At 44.9% G+C, this 19,523-nt stretch overlaps 1 protein-coding gene across 1 annotated transcript in view; it reads right to left on the bottom strand.

Moving 5' to 3' along the window:
* Positions 1-483: 483 nt before the first annotated feature.
* Positions 484-19,523, bottom strand: part of xirp2a (xin actin binding repeat containing 2a) — a 110,914-nt gene continuing 91,874 nt past the window's right edge. The window contains exons 8-10 of the mRNA XM_055638176.1: positions 9,175-18,943; positions 3,063-3,196; positions 484-621 (exon numbers count right to left, since the gene is read on the bottom strand). Coding sequence (XP_055494151.1) covers positions 3,102-3,196; positions 9,175-18,943 — 9,864 coding nt within the window. The 3' untranslated portion in view covers positions 484-621; positions 3,063-3,101. The remainder of the gene's footprint in view (positions 622-3,062; positions 3,197-9,174; positions 18,944-19,523) is intronic.

The following is a 19,523-nucleotide window of genomic DNA, read 5'->3' as shown; positions in this document are numbered from 1 at the left end:
ACATCCCCTGCTCCATTTACACATATTTCGTCTTTATCTTCAACATTCAATTCCATCTCCACATTCTCCTCACCATTCACCTCAATCTGTGCCTTATTTTCCTTCTCAATATCAGCAGAATGATTGTCATGAGAGACACTGTCTGCTTGTTCCTCAAACGTGTTGACCTTAGAATTCACTGGTTGTGGACTGGAACCTTCTGGGGGCCACTTTGGTTTGGTCACCTTCACCTCCTCTTCAATGCTGAACATTTTCCTACTTGCGTCAGTGGAAGGAGGCCAGTTGATGTTTAACTTATTTCTATCTGCTGCTGCTTTCATTTGATCGGGGGAACTCTTCAACACTTCCTCCATGTCCCTGACCAATGGTTCTGCCTCATGTGCATCAGCTAACTGGTTCTCTTTGTCGCTAATGGCTTTCGGACTTGTGGTTGAGTCAGTGACTGTTTTATTGCCTGGAAAATTTTTATCAACAGAGAAGTTGCTTTGACCGTTGATGGTCCGGCCTCCTTTGGAAGGTGTATGGCCAAAACCTTCATCATAGTTGCCTTTGGATTTGAAAAGCTGCTTAAAGTGGGGTTTGCAGTATATATGTCCGTGGAGAGATGCGTAATTTCCAAGACTGCAGTGAAAAAGAACAATTGAACCTCATCAACCTCATTATTGGCAAATGTACAGACATTCAGTAATCTTCAGTTAAGTCACATTCAAGTCAAGTCACATTTATTTATATAGCACATTTAAAAAACAACTCTCGTTGGCCAAAGTGCTTTACATTTGTTATAAGAATAGTATAAACAAACTACATACATATATACATATAGCACTCGCTCAGTGGACGTCAGGAAAGGCATGGGAGTATAGATAACTTTTTAGTCTTGACTTAAAGGAGTCGATGGAGGGGGCAGTTCTGATGGGAAGGGGGATGCGGTTCCACAGTCTAGGAGCTGCAACCGCAACGCGGTCGCCCCTGAGCTTATGCCTAGACCATGGGATATTCAGCAGCCCCAAGTCGGCCGATCTGAGGGACCTGGAGGTGGAGTGGTGGGTGAGAAGACTTTTAATGTAGATGGGGGCAAGCCCATTGAGGGCTTTGTAGACATAGAGGGGGGTTCTTGAAATGTATACGGAACTGCACAGGGAGCCAGTGGAGAGAGGCCAGTTTCAGGGTGATGTGGCCCCTTTTTCAGGTGCCTGTCAGGAGTCTCGCTGCGGTGTTTTGGACCAGTTGCAGGCGGGACAGGAAAGATTGGCTGATGCCAGTGTAAAGAGAGTTGCAGTAATCTAGGTGGGAGGAGATAAATGTGTGGATGATCTTTTCGAGGTCATCAAAGTGGAGGAATTGTTTTATTTTAGCTATCGTCCGAAGCTGAAAGAAGCTAGCTTTTACCACGGCATTGACTTGTTTGTCAAATTTCAGTGCTGAGTCAAATATCACGCCGAGGTTTTTGACGTGAGGTTTGAGTAGTGGGGTAAGGCTTCCAAGGCTGCCTGCTATCATTTTGATTGAGTCCGAATGGCCGAGAAGGATGACCTCAGAATTACTCTCATTTAGTTAAAGTCAAATAGTTCCCTTACTTTTACATAAGACATGTGTTTGCTTAATGCACGAGATTTAAAAGTTGAACCTCTTTTAATTAATTCAAGTTTCAGTTAATTAATATGAACTAAGTATTTTATTCATGAAGATGAAAGGTGCTTATTGACCTCTTTTAGTGCATTTTGGTTTAAAGAGTCACAGAGTCACAGAGTCATACAGCAAGGAAACAGGCCCTTCGGCACAACTCGTCCATACTGACCACGATGTCCTTTTCTACTCTAGTCCCATTTGCCAAAGGGCCGAATGGCCTACTCCTGCACCTATTTTGGTCCATGTCCCTCTAAATCTTTCCTATCCATGTACCTATCCAAGTGTCTTTTAACTGTGGTCATTATACCTGACACAACTACTTCTTCTGGCAACTCGTTCCATATATAAAACACCCTGTGTGAAAAAGATGCCCCTCAGGTATTTATTAAATTTTAGGTACACAAAAATGCTGGAGAAACTCAGCGGGAGCAGCAGCATCTATGGAGCGAAGAAGATAGGCAATGTTTCGGCCCGAAACGTTGTCTATCTCCTTCGCTCCATAGATGCTGCTGCACCCGCTGAGTTTCTCCAGCATTTTTGTGTACCTTCGATTTTACAGCATCTGCAGTTCCTTCTTAAACACTTATTAAATCTTTCCTCTCTCACCTTAAACATATGTCCTCTGGTTCTTGTTTCCCAACCCATCTATTCCCCTCATGATTTTATACATTTATAAGATCACCTCTCAGCCTCCTGTGCTCCTAGGAATAGAGTCCAAGGCTGCCCAACACTATAACCCAGCCTCTTAAATCCTGGCAATATCATTTTAAATCTTCTCTGTGCTCTTTCCATCTTGTTGGCATCCTTCTATAGCGGGGTGATCAAAACTGAACACAATACTCCAAGTGCATCTCACCAATGTCTTGTAAAACGTAACATCCCAACTTCTATACTTAATTCCCCGACTGATTTTGGACGGCATGCCAAAAACCTTCTTCATCGCCTTATCTACCCGCGACACTTGGGCGGTACAGTGGAGCAGCAGTAGAGTTGCAGTAGATCAGCCATGATCATATTGAATGGCGGCACTGGCTCGAAGGGCCGAATGGCTACTGCACCTATTTTTCTATGTTTCTATGTTGCCTTACAGCGCCAGAGACCAGAGTTTGATCCTGACTACGGGTGCTGTCTATGTGGAGTTTGAACATTCTCTCTGTGACCGCATGGGATTTTCTCCAGATGCTCCGGTTTCCTCTGGCACTCTAAGGATGTACAGATTTGTATGTTAATTGGCTTCTGTAAATTGTAAATTGTTCCTAGAGTGTAGGATAGTGCTAGTGTATGGGGCGATCGCTGATCATCATGGACTTGGTGGGCCAACAGTCCTGTTTCCACGCTGTATCTCTAAACTAAAAGCTTAAACCTATTGCAAACCAAAATTATGTAATCAATCTGACAAATGTTATAAAGACAGTTAGAGATAAGGAACCTACCTTAACTTACTGTTACAATAATGGCAACGGAAACAGGACTTATGAAAGATTTGTTTGTCTGCGGTCAGGCATTCCATGGGATACACTATCTTTCGGCAAACCGTGCAGGTCTCCTTGGTAAGAACCTGTATTTTCTACGGAAAAAATGTTAGAATATTGTTTACTTTTAAATTCAGTTTTTTTTTTTGCACAAGCTGCATTATAACTCCACTCTTTGGTCAAAATTGTCACATCAAAACACACTCATAAATTAGTTTTATGCAAAATATGTTTGAAATATAATGTTAGTATTAAAGTGTATAAAATTGTGTCAAAATGTCATTATATTTATTAGAATGGAATGTGAAACTTCAACTCTGATTTCCCACCATATTTAAATAATGTGGAATTTTCAAATAATTGTTACTCTGCAACTGCATAACTATTATAAACGTCTCAAAAAATATCCTTTGGCCCATTTCACTCTAAACGTTCTCATTTTTAAAGCAGAGATTGACCGGTTCTTGATTAAAGGGTATGTGGAGAAGGCAGGAGAATGGGGTTGAGAGGGAATAGTAATCAGCCATGATTGAATGGCCGATTTTGTGAATGGTCTAATTCTGTTCCATTGTCATGGTGTAATGTTCTATAGCCACTGTACCTCGGTACGTGTAACAGTAAACTAAACTAAGCAATCGGGGAACCTCAGCTAAACTTCACCTTGTGTGAGGCCTGTGGTCATTAAAGATGTTGACAATGCTTTTTGTACGATGTGACTTGCATTTTTACATCAACATGATGTACATTTACATTCCATGATCGGAACTAACCTGGAGTTCTGAACCGTTTGTCAGACTTCTGGATTTTGTGAACGCCATTGATAAAATAAATCTCTAGAGTACATCAAGGTACAAACTATAAAATGTCTGCAGCTAATGAAAAATGACTTTTACATCTAGCAGCACAGGACATCTCCGAGCACTCTACTGCCTTTAGAGATATAGTGTAGAAACAGACCCTTCGGCCCAACGAGTCTGCACTGACCATTGATCGCCTGTTCACACTCGTTCTATGTTATCCCACTTTCTCATCCGCTCCCTACAAACTAGGGACAATTTACAGAAGCCAATTAACCTACAAACCCGCATGTCTTTGGAATGTGGGAAGAAACCGGAGGTTCCTGGAGAAATCCCATGTGGTCACAGGGCGAACTTGCAAACTCCTCACAAACAACACCCTTAAGGGCCTGTCCCACTTAGATGATTTTTTAGGTGACTGCCGGCTACTGTCATGGTTGTAGCAGGTCACCGAAAAACCGGCGACTGGGCCCCCCTACAACAATGTCTACGACAATGTCCATGACAACCTACCACCTAGTCGACGGCAAGCTACCAACAACCGGCGACCCATTAGGACATCCACCTACGACCACACCTACGACAACCTACGACCACACAGGTGACAACCTACGACAACCGGTCAACCTACATCCACCCGTGACAAGCTACGACCCTGTTGGCGACAACTGAAGACACCTGAAGACAATTCAGTCGTCGGTACCTGTCGCCAGTTGACGCAGGTTGACGTAGATAGTCGCCAATGGAATTCACCGAAGTCAGCACCGGCGACAACCTACATCACTTGGCGACCACCTACAACAGCATCTACGTCAGGAGAAGTCAAGGCGTCAACCCAGTGTCGCTGAAAATCTTTGAACATGTTTAAAATCCAGCGGCGACCGGAAAGATTCTTTGGGCGACTGAGGAGACTATTCACGACCATACAGGCGACACCCTGGCGACCAAGTGGTGCCAGCCTAGTCACCTGTAGTCGCCTAAAAAATAGCCTAAGTGGGACAGGCGCTTTAGTCAGGATTGAACCTGGGTCTCTTGCGCTGTAAGGCAGCAACTCAACCGCTGTGTCATGGTGCCGCCTGAAGTACTTAGGAAGTGTAGGAGAATAAAATAATAGGACAGCCAGTGTCCGCTGGATCATAAAATGTTAGAATTATTCTGATATACTATAGCAGAGATACATTCTGCCTGGTGAGTCTAAATTGCCTCTTTGGAAATGGACCCATTTAATACTATTCTCCTGCTTTGTAAACCTGCAAATTATTCCTCCTTAAGTGCTTAACATACAACGTAGCACAGGAACAGGTCCTTTGGTCCAGAATATCCACGCCGTACATGATGATAACATAAACTAATCTCCTCTGCCAGCACGTGATCCCTATCCCTCCATTCCCTGCACTTCCATGTGCCTATCCAAAGGCCTCTTAAATGCCACTATCATATCTGCCTCCACCACCACCCCTGGCAGCGCGTTCCAGGCACCCATCACTCTCCATGCAAAAAACCTGCCCAGCACATCTCCTTTAAACTTTGCCACCTCTCTCCTTAAACCTATGCCCTCTAATCTTTCATATTTCCACACGAGGAAAAAAAGTTCTGTCTGTATTACCCTATATATTTCTCTCTCCAGAGGAAACAATCCAAGTCTGTCCAACCTTTTCGCTAATACCCCCGAGTCCAGGCAGCATTACAGGCAGTTATTTCCAAATAATAACGAATCTCCATGTAAGAAACACCTTTGTCCACATCTCCCGTGTGTCAATTGCACTCCACCTTTGAAGCTTTGCCCAACATGAGAACAGAATTGGAATACAAGCTTACAGATAATTTCCAACCAATGAGATTTTTCCTGACCCATTCACTGGAACAAATAAATGACTGTTCTCGTTTAGGATTGTTAATTTTATATTTATGCCCTAGCAAGTCAGTTGCATAACCTGCCTGTTTTTTTTATTGCTCATACTTATCAATATTTTATCATATGTATATTTTTGTAATACTGGAGAGACTTCAGCACAGAACATTAAAAATGTCATATCTCCACTGTTTCAAGTAGTATGGTGTTAATTTTTTTCAGGGATTGTTACTCAAATGTGCAAGAGATAGTAGAGAGAAAATCATGTTAGGAATTAAATTAATTTCCTGATTCAACCAGTTGAAATCTCAAAAATATCAATTTTTAGGACACCAAAAATGTGACATGCTTGGACACAAGAAATAAAGAGGCAATTTCTGCATTAATTTCATTATAATTCAAAACATTTTCAAGCTTGTTGCCTTGCAGAGATGCACGTTTCACAGTAATATGCAAAACCTTTGGTGAATTTGGCATTAAATGCTCTGAATGGCCATATTTCAAAGAGTGATTACTCTTGGTGTCCTCCCTATTTTAGAGTAACCAACGTTACACCACGATGGTAAATTAAGACCAAAGAATTTCCCAAGGAAATTGAAAATGTTCTAGTTGGAACTCAATAGATAATGAAATTATGAGAAGAAAGTAACCTTAATATCGAGATTCTGTAAAAGTTGCTGCATGCCAAAATTAGTGAAAATGTTTGGTGTCCACCATCACACGCATAATACCAGCATTTTGAGGTAGCTATTATTCCATCCACCTGCAGTCTCTTATTATGTATGGCCAATTACTTCCATTAAAGTTTATTCAAAACATGAGAAAGAAAAATGAAATACTGGGAGAAACAGGAGCTACTTTCATTTTGATGTGATGTGCGTAACGCATGTTTCAGTAGATAACAGGAATATTGCTCATTTGGTCACATACTCCATGTTTATGGCAAGAAAGTACATTTGTATGTTGAAAAACAGCAAAAGTGAAGAAATCAGCTATAATGCTTTAGAAAAAACTGACTTTCTAAATGTCATGTAACGGTTGTTATGGTGGACACCAAACATAAAGTGTAAAAAAAATGCATAGGAACGCATGTTAAACAAGGAATTTTGTTAATTAATGAAATTTTCACAAACTTCATGAACTATCTCTCCCTGTCATGTACTGCCGCTGTGAGGGCTTTTGATTAATCCGAATCACGTTGAAATAATTAAATTGTGAACTTCAGTTTTATGTATGATGTCACACTTTTTGACATTTCAGGTTAGGGCCCTGCTTCAAACTGATGCATTAGAGCAGGGGTCGCCAACCTTGTTCTGCATCGGGGCCAGGACGCATGTCTGTGAGCGGTGGCGGGCCACATGTATCATGTGTACATATGGATCTCGCCCCGGATGGCAGGCAACAAGTCATGTGTTCACATGGATCCCGCCCCTTCGAGAACGCCACCCGGATCACTGGCCCCTTGTTAAGTGCGCTCACGAACATGGAGCACCTACGGACCATTGCTTTGGCTCTGTCCTGAAGGCAGTAGCTCAAATATTCATACTCGTCCCTGGCCTATTGACAACCCCGATCCCGACAGTGAAGCCAAGACACAGAAGGTGCGCGGCCGTGTCGGCGTCTTTGCGCAGGATTTCAGGTTACGGGCCACATTCGGCCTGAGGGCCGTAGGTTGCTGACCCCTGCATTAGAGTCTGAAGAGGGTCTTGACTTGAAATATTCCCTGTTCATGCACTCCACAGATGCTGCCTGATACGCTGAGTTCCTCTGGCACTTTCCTGGTGACCTTCGTGTGTTCAAGAATCAATTGATACCACAGGCATGCGATTCTAACATTCTCTTCCTCACCATCTGAGTCTTTCTAGTCTAGTTTAGGTTAGTTTAGTTTATTATTGTCATGTGTACTGAAGTACAATGAACAGCATTTTGTTCCCTGTCCACTATCCAGTCAGGAAAATGACTATACATGATTACAATTGAGCCATTCACTGTGTACAGACACACAATACATGGAATAACGTTTAGTGCAAGATAAAGTGCAATAAAGTCTGATTAAAGATAGTCCAAGGGTCTCCAATGGGGTAGATGGGAGGTCAGGATTGCTCTCTACTTGTTGATTGGATGGTTCAGTTGCCTAATAACAGCTGGGAAGAAACTGTTTCTGAATCCAGAGATGTGCATTTTCACACTTCTGAACCTCTTGCCTGATGGGAGAGAGGATAAGAGGGAGTGAGTGGAGTGAGATTGGTCCTTGATTATGCTGGTGGCCTTGCCGAGGCAATGTGAAGTGTGGATGGAATCAGTGGAAGTGAGGGTGGTTTGCATGATGGTCTGGGCTGTGTCCCCAACGCTAATCTGGCCTCCTTGCCTCTGCCATTCTATTTTCTGCAAGAATGATGGTTTATACATTCTCTGCTCCAAAACTACTCTCTCAGCAACTTCAATTACATCCTCATAACTTCTGCTCTTTAGTTTCCAAACCAATATCAGTACCAAATCACAAAGCGCTGGAGGAACTCAATAGGTCAGGCAGCATCTGTGGATGGAATGGACAGACAACATTTTGGGTTGGGACTCGTCTTCAGCTACGAAACGGCATCTATTCCTTCCACAGATACTCCCTGACCCACTGAGTTCCTCCAGCACTTTGTGTTTTGCTCAAGATGCCAGAATCTGCAGTTCCTTGTGGCTCCAATACCAATATAATCCTACTTTCAAATACGGGCCGAAAATTTCCTTTCCAATCATACTTCCCCCTCAAACCATTCCTGTCTTTCTTGTTCAGTGTGGACTTATTTTTTACATCTCTAGATGCAGGTGCTCTGCAAGTTGAGAAGATAAGTTGTTGAATCTGCTGCTCAGAAGTGAGACCATTGGCTTAATGTGGACATATCTCAACGTCTACACAATGGCCGAATGTCAACAGTATGGAAATGGTAGATACAAAGTGCTGGAGTAACTCGGCAGGTCAGGCAGCATCTATGGAGAACATGGATGGGTGACGTTTCAGGTTGAAACCAATGAAGGATCCCAACCCAAAATATCACCTATCCATGTTCTCCAAGGATGTTACGGGCCGGGACCCTTCTTCAGTCTGAAGAAGAGTTCCAACCCGAAATGTCGCCTATCCGTGTTCTCCAGGGATGTTGCCTGACCCGCTAAGTTGCTCCACGCCTTGTTACTATCTTTGGCATAAACCAGCATTTGCGTTTTCTTGTTTCTACTGTGGGAATGGTAGCTGTTTTAATTCGGTGTTAGTATCTGTATTCACATTAGAAATGGGACAGATGTCAAACAACACAGCAAACCTGTTAAAAAAAAACATCATTCATATTAATTCCATTAAAATGTTGATGTGTCACACGTTGAGGAGTTAGTTTTGTTGCTTTCCATTCCTGCTCTCCACACTGGGCATGCAGATTACCGCTCAGGGCCATGTGTTCCTGAAGGACATCTTCTTGCCACAGCGTTTCATTGGTGCCGGATATTTTGTACCCGTGGCTCCGAAATACACGTTCACTCTCCTGCCAGGTCTCCTGGAAGTTCTTCAGCAGTTCCTCCGGGGTTTTGTCCGTTGACAGGTCCAGGAGTTGTCCGGACACGACGTCTTCGTAGGTCGGGGGTGCGTGCCTGGAATTGATGCCTGGAAACATGCCGGGGTTGTGCTGAACGCTCGTCCTTGAGCCCATCGTTGCTGCTTCAAACGCCTCCATGTGTGAAAACTGCGTGTTAATCGTCTCCGGATACAACATAGACTGCGCTGACTTCTTCACCTCATCCCTGACTTTGTGAGAACGCTGAGACTTTTTCAGAGGCTTCTTGTCCCTGGAGGAATCCTCAAGCTTTATCGGAATAGATATTTCTCCAGGACTTTCAGACACAGGGTGAAGAGATTTCACATCAAATGTTGGGATTTCCCCCAACTCGTTCACTTTCCCAAAAAACTCATCTCTACTCTCACACCCTAATGTTTCAATGAACGCGAGCTGCTCCTTTTCAAAGTAATTCGGCTGACCCGGCAAATCAAACTTATGACCACGTTGTGAGATGTCAACGGATGGTTTCTGAACTTGCTCTCTGCAGGCTGTAGACTCAGGATCTGTGTCTGAGCCCAGGCGTTCTGGAATGTCAATGGGATCCTTGCGCTGATACACTTTGTTCTCTTCTGATCTCCGAGCTTCCTCGAACATCTCTGTTATATCCTTGACTGTAACAGAGGTTTCAGGTGAGTCTGCTGCGGGCAACATCTCTGCAAGCGGCGTGTCAATCTTCAGCTGGCGCCGCAGAGTCGCGGGCGATGGAATGATCTCCGATCTCCTCTCCTGTATGTGTACAAGGGTCGACTGGGCCGACTGCTGGAGCCCATGGGACAGCTTCGCGGTGGTGTCCTTCAGTTTGACGAGCTGGTCGTAGCGCCTGCCGCGGGTTGGAGAGGGCGATGAGGAGGAGGACGTGTGGGCCCTGGCCGCTGACATCGGCGACGGAGGAGTCTGCGCGGCGTCTCTGTGGACAGGCGAAGGGGTGTCGTGTCCCTTGCGGCAGAGCGGCGGAGAGGGGGCAGCTCTGAGGGGCGACTCCGTGCGCCTGGCTGTCGACTCGATGGTGATGTACGAGGGGGATGGCGAGGGCATTCGCTTGGCTGGGGACTGAGATCTCTGCTCCGCTTCTCTACTGCCACTCACTTGACCGAGTTTACTTTCACAAGCTTGCTGTTCTACACTGTCCTTCCCCTGCCTGTCCAGCTTGCAAGAACCTATACTTATCTTGGATATCTTCTGTGAAGGGGAAGCCGAACGCAACATCTCATGTTCCAGTTTTAAACCAGAGATAGTGATCAGCGCTCTTTGTATCGATTCATCGAAATTGCCTAGTTTTAGCAACGCTTTCTTCTTAATCTGCGTTAGCTCCCTTTTCATATCCTGCAAATTACTTTCTTTGGCCGTGAATTCACAGTCATCAGCAAGCCAACTTGGAACCTTTTCCAAAAAGGCGTTCATAGCATTTAAATCTATATTGTCATTCTCTCTTTCGAACTGAATCAACCTGAATAAAATATTCTGCAGTTCTTCTCGCTTGCGGTAGCTGTCACTGATTTCAATATAATATTTGGCAGCTTCTTTGTCCAATTCCTTTTCCTGCCCTGTCGTTTCTCTGCTTCCTTTGTCCTCTTGCTTTAAATCCTCTCTATGAACAGGGACCACGGGCCCATGTCTACTTCCTTCATTCATCGCATACGATACTTGCTCCTTCTTTGATTGAAAGGTTTGGGACTTAGTTTTGACTCGGTTTTCTTCCTTCCAGTCCAAGCGCTTCTGTGTGGGTGCCTGATCTCCCAAGGGGAGAGGATACGCCGCATGCCCTGTTGGTCCACCCTTCTGTTGGTCTAGATATCCATGGACCTTCGGAAATGCCCCTTCCCGAGTCTTCTCATGACGCCTCTGCATCTGTTCACTCTCCACCTTTTCATACATGGCCTCACCCACCTTCTTCTGTTGCACCTTCTGGGTTTCATTTAAGTGAGCTGGGTATGACTGTTGGTTCTGCTGTTGTTTCACATGGTCCTGCCTTGTGTTTGCTGAGAATACTTGCAGAGATCCTGCCCTCCCGATGTTCCGATCTCTGTCCTCTGTCACTAAATGACTACATTCATCCTCCATAGTGAATTGAAGCCATTCCTGTTGACCCACACCAACCAGGTCACTCTGTTTTGGTTGAAGCTGTTCTTTAATTGCAACTTTCTCTTGAGTTTTAGTTTCTTCCGCTTTTGAAAATTGTTTCTTCTCCACTTTGTACGGCAAAGCATGTTCTCTCTTTTCCTGCATCTTTTGAACACCTTTGGGAAGTTGAACGGTTTTAACCTTAAATTTTGGCGGGGAAATTGACTGAGATTTTAGATTGCCAGATTGTACTTGCGTCATTTCATGCACCTCCTTGTGGCTAATATTTTCCAAGCCAATATCTTTCACTGAATCTTTAAGAGCATTAGACATCGTTTCCTTATCAACCCTTACATCTGCAGAATTGTTTAGGATACGATGCAACTGCTCGGAAGCAGACAGCACTGTGGACTGGGAGGAAGAAATGGAGGTCACGGTTTGTGTGGACATCTTGTCTACGGCAGGAAGCTCAGTTAGCTTTGGATGAACAGAGTTTCCATCAGCAATGGGACCTCCTGGTGTTAGATGAGGGACACGTCTCTCAGGAGTGGGTTCTCTTGGTTGTGGTCGAATGGGATGTTCAGCAGTGGGTCTCACTGGTTTTGGACCAGGGACATGTCCTCTTGGTGTTGGATGAGGTACTTGTCTCTCAGGAGTGGCGCCTCGTGGTTCTGGTCCAATGAGATGTTTCTCAAGAGTAGATCTTCTTGGTTCTCGATGAACGTGATGTACCTCAGCAGTGGCACCTCCTAGTTTTGGATGAAGAGCATGGCTCTCAGGGGTAGATCTTTTCGGTTCTCGATGAATGTGATGCCCCTCACCAATGGGACCTCCTGGTTTTGAATGAAGGAGATGTCCCCCACTAATGGGACCCCCTGGCTTTGGATGTGGAGGATGTCTCTCAGGGTTGGGTCCCATTGGTTCACGCTGAACGGGTTGCCCCTCAGCAACGGGTCGTCCCGCTTTTGGATGAGGGACTTGTGTCTTAGCCAATGGCACGTTTACTGATTCCATGACCTGAACAGGAGTGGACTTTACAAGAGCATCCTCTGCCGATGCCTTGTCTGGCAATGCCGACTGCATCAGTGCGGGCCTCTCTCCGCATCCTCCTCTTGGTGAGAGCGTTGACTCTTCTCTTCCCACCTTCTCCTTGGCCACAGACCAGGAGGTTGTAACGTCTTTACATTTTTCCATTTCTTCCCTCTCTTTCCTGTACTTTTCTTCAGCTATCATCAATGGAGTTTTAAACTTCCTGACATATTGTGGTTTAATGGGGTCAGTTATGTGTGGGGTATCCGCTGGCACGAAGGCTCTTTTTGTTCCAGAAGGGGACCTTGCGTCCTTTGGCTGGGATGATTTTTGAACAGGCCTTTCTGCCCTCTGAAGGTCAGGAGACTGGAGAGATCGTGGACTTGGTGAATGCTGAATATATGTCACTCGTGTGGAATCCTGATTTTGCTGTTGAGTATCTAGCATTGATAATATAGACTCCTCCGTTATAATTGCACTTGATCTTGGAACGGGTGCTGCCTTCTTCTCGAGTTGCCCCAGCGGTTTGAGATACGCAAGCTGTGGCATTCCCGACGTTGCTTCCACCTTTGGTGCCTTGTCCACAAGTCGTCTCTGCTGGGAAAGGGACTGAGGGTTCGGTGATGGAGGGAGATGTCCCGTGAGGAACATTTCCTGGCCCAGAGTTGTGGCGGGAACAACAAGGGGAGGGGGTGGAGGAGGGAGAGTGGAAGGAGGTAGTTCTGTTTCGTACATCTCTGACTTTGTTTGAACCACTGGTGGTGGTGGGAGAGGGAACATTTCATCTTCAGCGGGTGGTGGAGGAGGAGGAGGAGGAAGAGAGGGTTTGGAATACTGTGGAGCCGAAAATTGGATGTCCACCAATGCCTTTTCTCCCTTAATCACTTTGCTCGCTCCGACCCTTCTAGTTTTTTCTATTTCACTTTCTACACCACTTGTGGACATTCTTGATTGTCCTAACAAAGTTGTCCCAGATTTGACCATGGTGACAAGTCCTCGATTTACTCCCTGGCCAAGGATCTCAGATGTGTGCAAGTCTTGGATGTTTTTAATATCATGTTTGACTTTTACATCACCATCTGTGATGGGCTGAGATGCCAGATTCTGAATGATTTGATGGGAGGACTGTACAGTTTGCTGAATAACATTAACACTGTGATTGGTTTGAGATCTCATCACTTCTCCAACAACTGATCCTGCACCAATCTCAGGGTTTGACATGTGAAGAACTTCAGAGATCCGTGGTGACTGAAAGGTCCTCGGACCTTCTGCTGAAATGGAGACTCGCTGTTTGGCTGTTTGCCCGTCAATTGAACCAAACAACCCTTTATGATCAACTGTTGATTTGATTCTGGGCACTTGTACGCTTTGAGCACCGATCTGTTCAGACAGGTTTGTGATTGTGTGCATGTCTGAGTTTTTCCTGTCTTTTTTAACAACATCACATTGGCTTGACCTTTCAGATGATAAAACAGTTTGACTTTTCTTCGCTGTACAACTTTTTACTGAGTTGTCCACTTTCACGTTTGCCTGTTTAGTCCTCATAGATTGTTTGACATTCTGTTTCATCTGTGTTCGTGTGTTAATGTGCTGTGTAAAGCTTTTCTTACTTTGCTCTTGAGCTGCTAAATGTGATTTCACGTGGACCTGTGGACCTTCTTCACGTTCAACATGTTTTGCCACATAGACCTGCGCCTGTCCTTCCCACTGGCCTGCAGTAGTACTTTGACTACTTGCTGTTGTTCCGGCATTAAGCTGAATCAGTTGTTGCGGTAGATCTGGCAGGTTTTGGATCATGGCTTTCGTTATTCCCTTGTTGCTCACCTGATGTGGGAGTGCTCTCGTTTCAGAAGCTGCTTCCAACGTCTTTGTCGTCGTGGCTTGAAAGTCACCTCTCATTGTGGTTCGCGTCTCCTCCAAATGTGTCGAGGCATTCTGGAAATCCTTGTACACCACATCTCCCTCATCCTCACCAACTCCACACATTGATGCCTTTTTAATCGAACCTTCGCTGCCTTTAACCTCGCCTGGAATAACTTCAATCTTTTCGAGATATTTTTTCTGACATTTAGCTTCTTCGAGAGATTTGAGGGTAGCAGACAAATTGCCGTGTACCACTGGTTCCTTTTCTACCAGTGCAGGTTGCTTAATGGCCTGATTCAGTGAATCCAAAGCCGCCTTTAAATTCCCAGGTATAATCTCCTCTTTCTCGACGTTGACGGATATATTTTGTCTCTCTGGCGTAAAAGACAAGATTGCACTTTGAACATTGCCAGATAAAATGTCCGACTCTGCAACCATCCGATCAGTTTGCGTTTGCTGAACCTGCAGCATTTGTTTGGTGGCCTCGACGTTGCCCTGTATTATTTCCCTGGGCTCCTGGTCGACCTCAGCAGTCTCATCTATCTCCTGCTGAAGAAGCTTAAGATAATCTAACGCTCCAGATTCTATACACATGGTGTAAAACTGAACATTTCCTCTCTCTGTGTCATTTACTTTAAACTTCTGTGCAAACCCGCTGCTCTCAGATGTGGTGGTAAGCTTATTGATGGCCTCTTTCACATCCCCTTTTATAACTTCACCTTGTTCAACCTTCATGTGCTCCGCCCTGTTGAGCAAGGAATAAACCGTCATTCTGATGTCCCCCTTCTCGCTCTCTTGAATTAGAATTCCCTTTTGGGCCGAGCTGTCGTGATTTAAAAGATTGCCGATTATTTGCTGAATATTACAGCCAATTATTTCCTCTTTATTCACGCTAATGTCCGTTGTTCTGTTCAAAAGCTGCGTACTTGTCAAGTGGATGTTGCCTTTCTCGTTGTGGTCCACGGTGATGGCCTTCACTGAAGACTCTTTCTTGGACAGTAACCTCAACATGATGTCCTGGAGATCTCCCCTGACAACCTGCTCCCGCTCGATCTCCGGGGAGCTCTGATTCAAGAGTTGATATTTGGCCATTTTGACATTTCCAACCTCATTTGCTTCAATAAGGATTCCTTGGGAATGAAGGATTTTGCAATCATAAAGTGATTTAAGAGTTTCCTCAACATTTATCCCCATTATTTCTGGCCTTTCCACTGGATTCTCATTGAATTGGTGCAAGGGTGTAGTTTCAAAAAGCCAGGTGGTGGTTTTGACATCTGCTCGTGGAATATCTTCTGGAAGTATCTTTGTTATTGATTCACTAACTTCTTGTATGCTGTCCAACGGTTGCTTTTCAAAAAGCCAAATGGCCTGTTTCACTTCTCCTGTTTGTACATCTTCTCGTCCGACTGTCTCGATCTTCTTACACTCTGACCCTTCTCCCCTGATCTCGTCCATGGTGCGAGTTTCAAAAAGCCAAGTGGCCGTCCTAACGTTGCCATGTTGGATCTCGCTGACGCTCACTGTTCTAACGTACTGTTGGTGCAGATCAGATTCAAATAACTGTGTCCCTGATCTCACATCACCACCTTGCACGTCACATATTGTTCGAGGGATTATTTTCTCGCCATCTGCTATTTTGTCCAAGGGCTGAGTCTCAAACCTCCAACGGGCAGAGGAGACATCTCCTTTCTGAATCTCCTCCTGTGTCACCGCCTTAATGACATACACTTCATGGTCTTCTCTAATTAAGTCAAGTGGCTTGGTTTCAAACAACCATCTGGTGCCCTGTACATCTCCACTCACCACTTCTTTCCGAACAGTGGTCACCTCGTGATAATATCCTTCCTTATCCTTGATGGCATACAGTGGCTGTGTCTCGAACAACATTGTGTAGTTCTTGACATCTCCTCTCTCTTCCTCCTCCAAACTGAATTTCTTGACATCTGTGGTCTCGGTTGACTCCTCTTTAATCTGATCCAGCGAGGTGGTCTCAAAAATGAAACGCCCTTTGCCCACGTTTCCACCCTGAACATCCGTGACAGTGTGCAGACTTCCGCTTTCTTCAGATCTTTCTCTTATTGCATCGATTGGGTGATTTTCAAAGAGCCAAGTACAATTAATGACATTACCCTTCTGAATATCTTCTGCTGTCGAAGATCTTATTTTCTTTAAAGTATCTTCTGAACTGGAGTTAATCAAATCAAGAGACTTATTTTCAAAGATCCACTTCTTGCGAGATACATCCCCCGACTGAATATCTATCTCAGTTATTTGTCTAAACGCTTCCCTCTTTTCCCCTTGTATATTTGCAAGAGATTCCGTCTCAAAGAGAAACCGGGCTGATCGAACATCACTTCCTTGCACCTCCTCCCGCTGTACAGTTCGCACCTTGATCGTTGCTTCTGAATTGTCTTTTATTGCATCTAAAGGCTGCGTTTCGAATAACCACGTGCAAGTCTTTACATCCCCTTTCTGTATCTCATCTACTTCATTCTTCACGTCTACCTTCTCGTAGAGAGCATCCATTGACTGTGTCTCAAATAACCATCGACAGGTTTGTACATCACCCTTGATGTCATCCAGAACTTTAGTAACACTTTCCTCACCTTCCACCTCGCTTAAATATTTGATGGCATCCAGTGGCTGTGTTTCAAAGAGCCACTGCGCCGTTTTCACATCACCAGAGCGAACTTCCTCCTTAGATATTCCCTTGATTATTTGACACTTTTGAATACTTTCGTCAAATTGATCGATAGGGGTGGTCTCAAACATCCACCTACACGTCCGAACATCACCGCTCACCATCTCTTCCCTCCTCACAGTTTTAACCTCGTGATAGTGTCCAGCACTATCCTGGATAGCGTAGAGAGGAGTCGTTTCAAATAACATCTTATTCGACTGCACAGTGCCACTGGTTACACAATCGATGTGAAGCTTTTTAGATTCATCAACGTGACTCAAATTCATAGTTTCGAACACCTGTCTATAACTGCTCACGTCACCCTTTGTGATTTCTTCCAGGTGAATGACCTTTGTACATTTCTCCTTCTCTTCACCAATCATCTCAAGTGGTTGTGTCTCGAAGACCCAAGTCTGATGCCTCACATTGCCCTTCTCTTCTTCAGAGGTAACGGTTCCTCTCAGCTTGCCGACATCTGTGCTGTCCTTCAACGCGTCCATGGCAACCGTCTCAAACAAGAATGTTGTCGAGCGAACGTCCCCTCCGATTATTTCCTCCGTTTCCACGGGTCTTGCATTGTCATTGTCTTTCAGTGAGTCAAAAGGTTGTGTTTCGAACATCCGGCACTGCTTGCTAACATCAGCACCAACAATCACCTCTTTATGCTTAGCGGTGACATCTGTTTCCATCCCTTCGTTGATGCTGTCCAACGGATGCGTCTCAAAGAGCCACTTGGCCCTGCTCACCCCTCCCTGGTCAACCTCCTCCCTGGAAATCCCACACACAACCTTTACACTGGAAACATCCTTGTTGATCATGTCCAGGGGCTTGGTTTCAAAGAGCCAGCGAGCAGTCCTAACATCTGCTTTCTCAATCTCCTCTCTCTTGACCGTTTGGATCTCCAGCACCTGACCAGACTGGTCCCTGATCACGTACAGTGGCTGCGTCTCAAACAACTTGGAGGTTTTCTTCACATTCCCTTTAATTTCTTCAATTTCCGTTTTTAACTGCAGGAAATTAGTTTCGTCCACTGAATCGAGGTGCCCGAGTGTGTCGAGGGACTGAGTCTCAAACAAATATCTGGCGGTTTTGACGTCGCCAGCAGTGATATCTCTGGTGTCAGAGACCTCTGTGGTCTCCTCGCTTTCTCGGTACATCTTGTTCATGGAATCCAGAGGGTGTGTTTCAAACAGCCAGGTAGCCGTGCGAACATCTCCCCTGGCCAATTCTGGGATCTTGCCCGCGCTCTCCGCGGATTCAGGAGGACTCACTCCAAGCATATCAATAGGTTGTGTCTCAAACATCCACGTTCTGTACTTCACATCGCCTCCCGCTACCATTTCTGATTGGGAAATCCATTTCCCATTGCTTTCATCCAGGGATTCATCCTTGATGGAATCTAACGGCTGTGTCTCAAACATCCACCGCATAGACTGCACCTCTCCTTTAAGAATCTCATCCCATTCTAAATACTCTCGCTCTGGGCTCACACACTTCTGGGGACTGAGGCCCGTGTGTTCAAACACATACCGGGCATATTGCACATCCCCCACCATATCGCTATCTCTCGTTTCATCCGTTACAATTGCACTAATCTCTTGAATGAATTCCTTTTCCAAGTTCCTTCTCATGTCCGGATTGATATGCTTGTACAAACGTTTCAGTTCGTACAGGTTTCTTTGCTTTGTGTACAAGTCCTTGGGAATGACTTGCTTTCTTGAGAAAGGGTCAGGAGACTGGGACAGGCTTACTTCAGGGGGTGTATGGAGCAGGTCTGGTGGAGGAGGGGGCAATTCTTCCAGGCTCCCGCGGTTACTGGGTGTGACAGAGACTGAGGCACCGCCACTGTCTATCTCTCTTAACGTCGTCACCTCAGTCACCTTGCCCGCCGCTAGCGCCGCCGCAGAAACGTTGGAGGTGCTGGCAACATGTTGCCAATCCATGCCTTGGAACTTCTGTTCTGCCTTGGTGGGAAAGTCAACAAGCACGTTGAACTATGCAAAGTATTCTGAGGCCGAGAGTCAGCATGCTGTTTAGAAATGAGTCTCAAGTCAAATTCCATGCAGTCAGCGACACACCCTTCTCAACAGTCCATTTCACCAAATAGACTATTTTAATCTCACAAAGGCATTGTGAACAAATCAAAAGACTTTTGCTACATTGCGTTAGTTCTTCAAACTGGGTCTCTGCTGCAGATTTTAAAGTCCATTCACTAATTTTCTGGCACTTGTAATGAATGAGGCCATGCAGCGCGCAAGAGTTATCTTACCTTTGTCTTTCCTTCAAGATATCCTTACATTCTTCACAACCGTTTCTTTGCATACCTAATTGTATGACTTAATGGAACAAAAAACACTTTACACGAGGAGGGAGAGTGATGGAAGGGCGGCGTTTACTTTTCATGTGATGACAGGAAGAGGAAAATACAATCATGTGCAGCAGAGAAAATAAATGTTAAGGAATTTGGAAAAAAGCAAGACAACGTTAGATTAAGTACTCTTTTTTCCAGATGAAATCACTGCATTTAAAATGTGCAATATTTTG

Source organism: Leucoraja erinacea, chromosome 7, assembly GCF_028641065.1.
Source record: "Leucoraja erinacea ecotype New England chromosome 7, Leri_hhj_1, whole genome shotgun sequence".
In the NCBI taxonomy this organism is placed as follows: domain Eukaryota; kingdom Metazoa; phylum Chordata; class Chondrichthyes; order Rajiformes; family Rajidae; genus Leucoraja; species Leucoraja erinaceus.
Note: the sequence above shows the minus strand (reverse complement) of the source record. Positions and strands in the feature narration are given on the sequence as shown.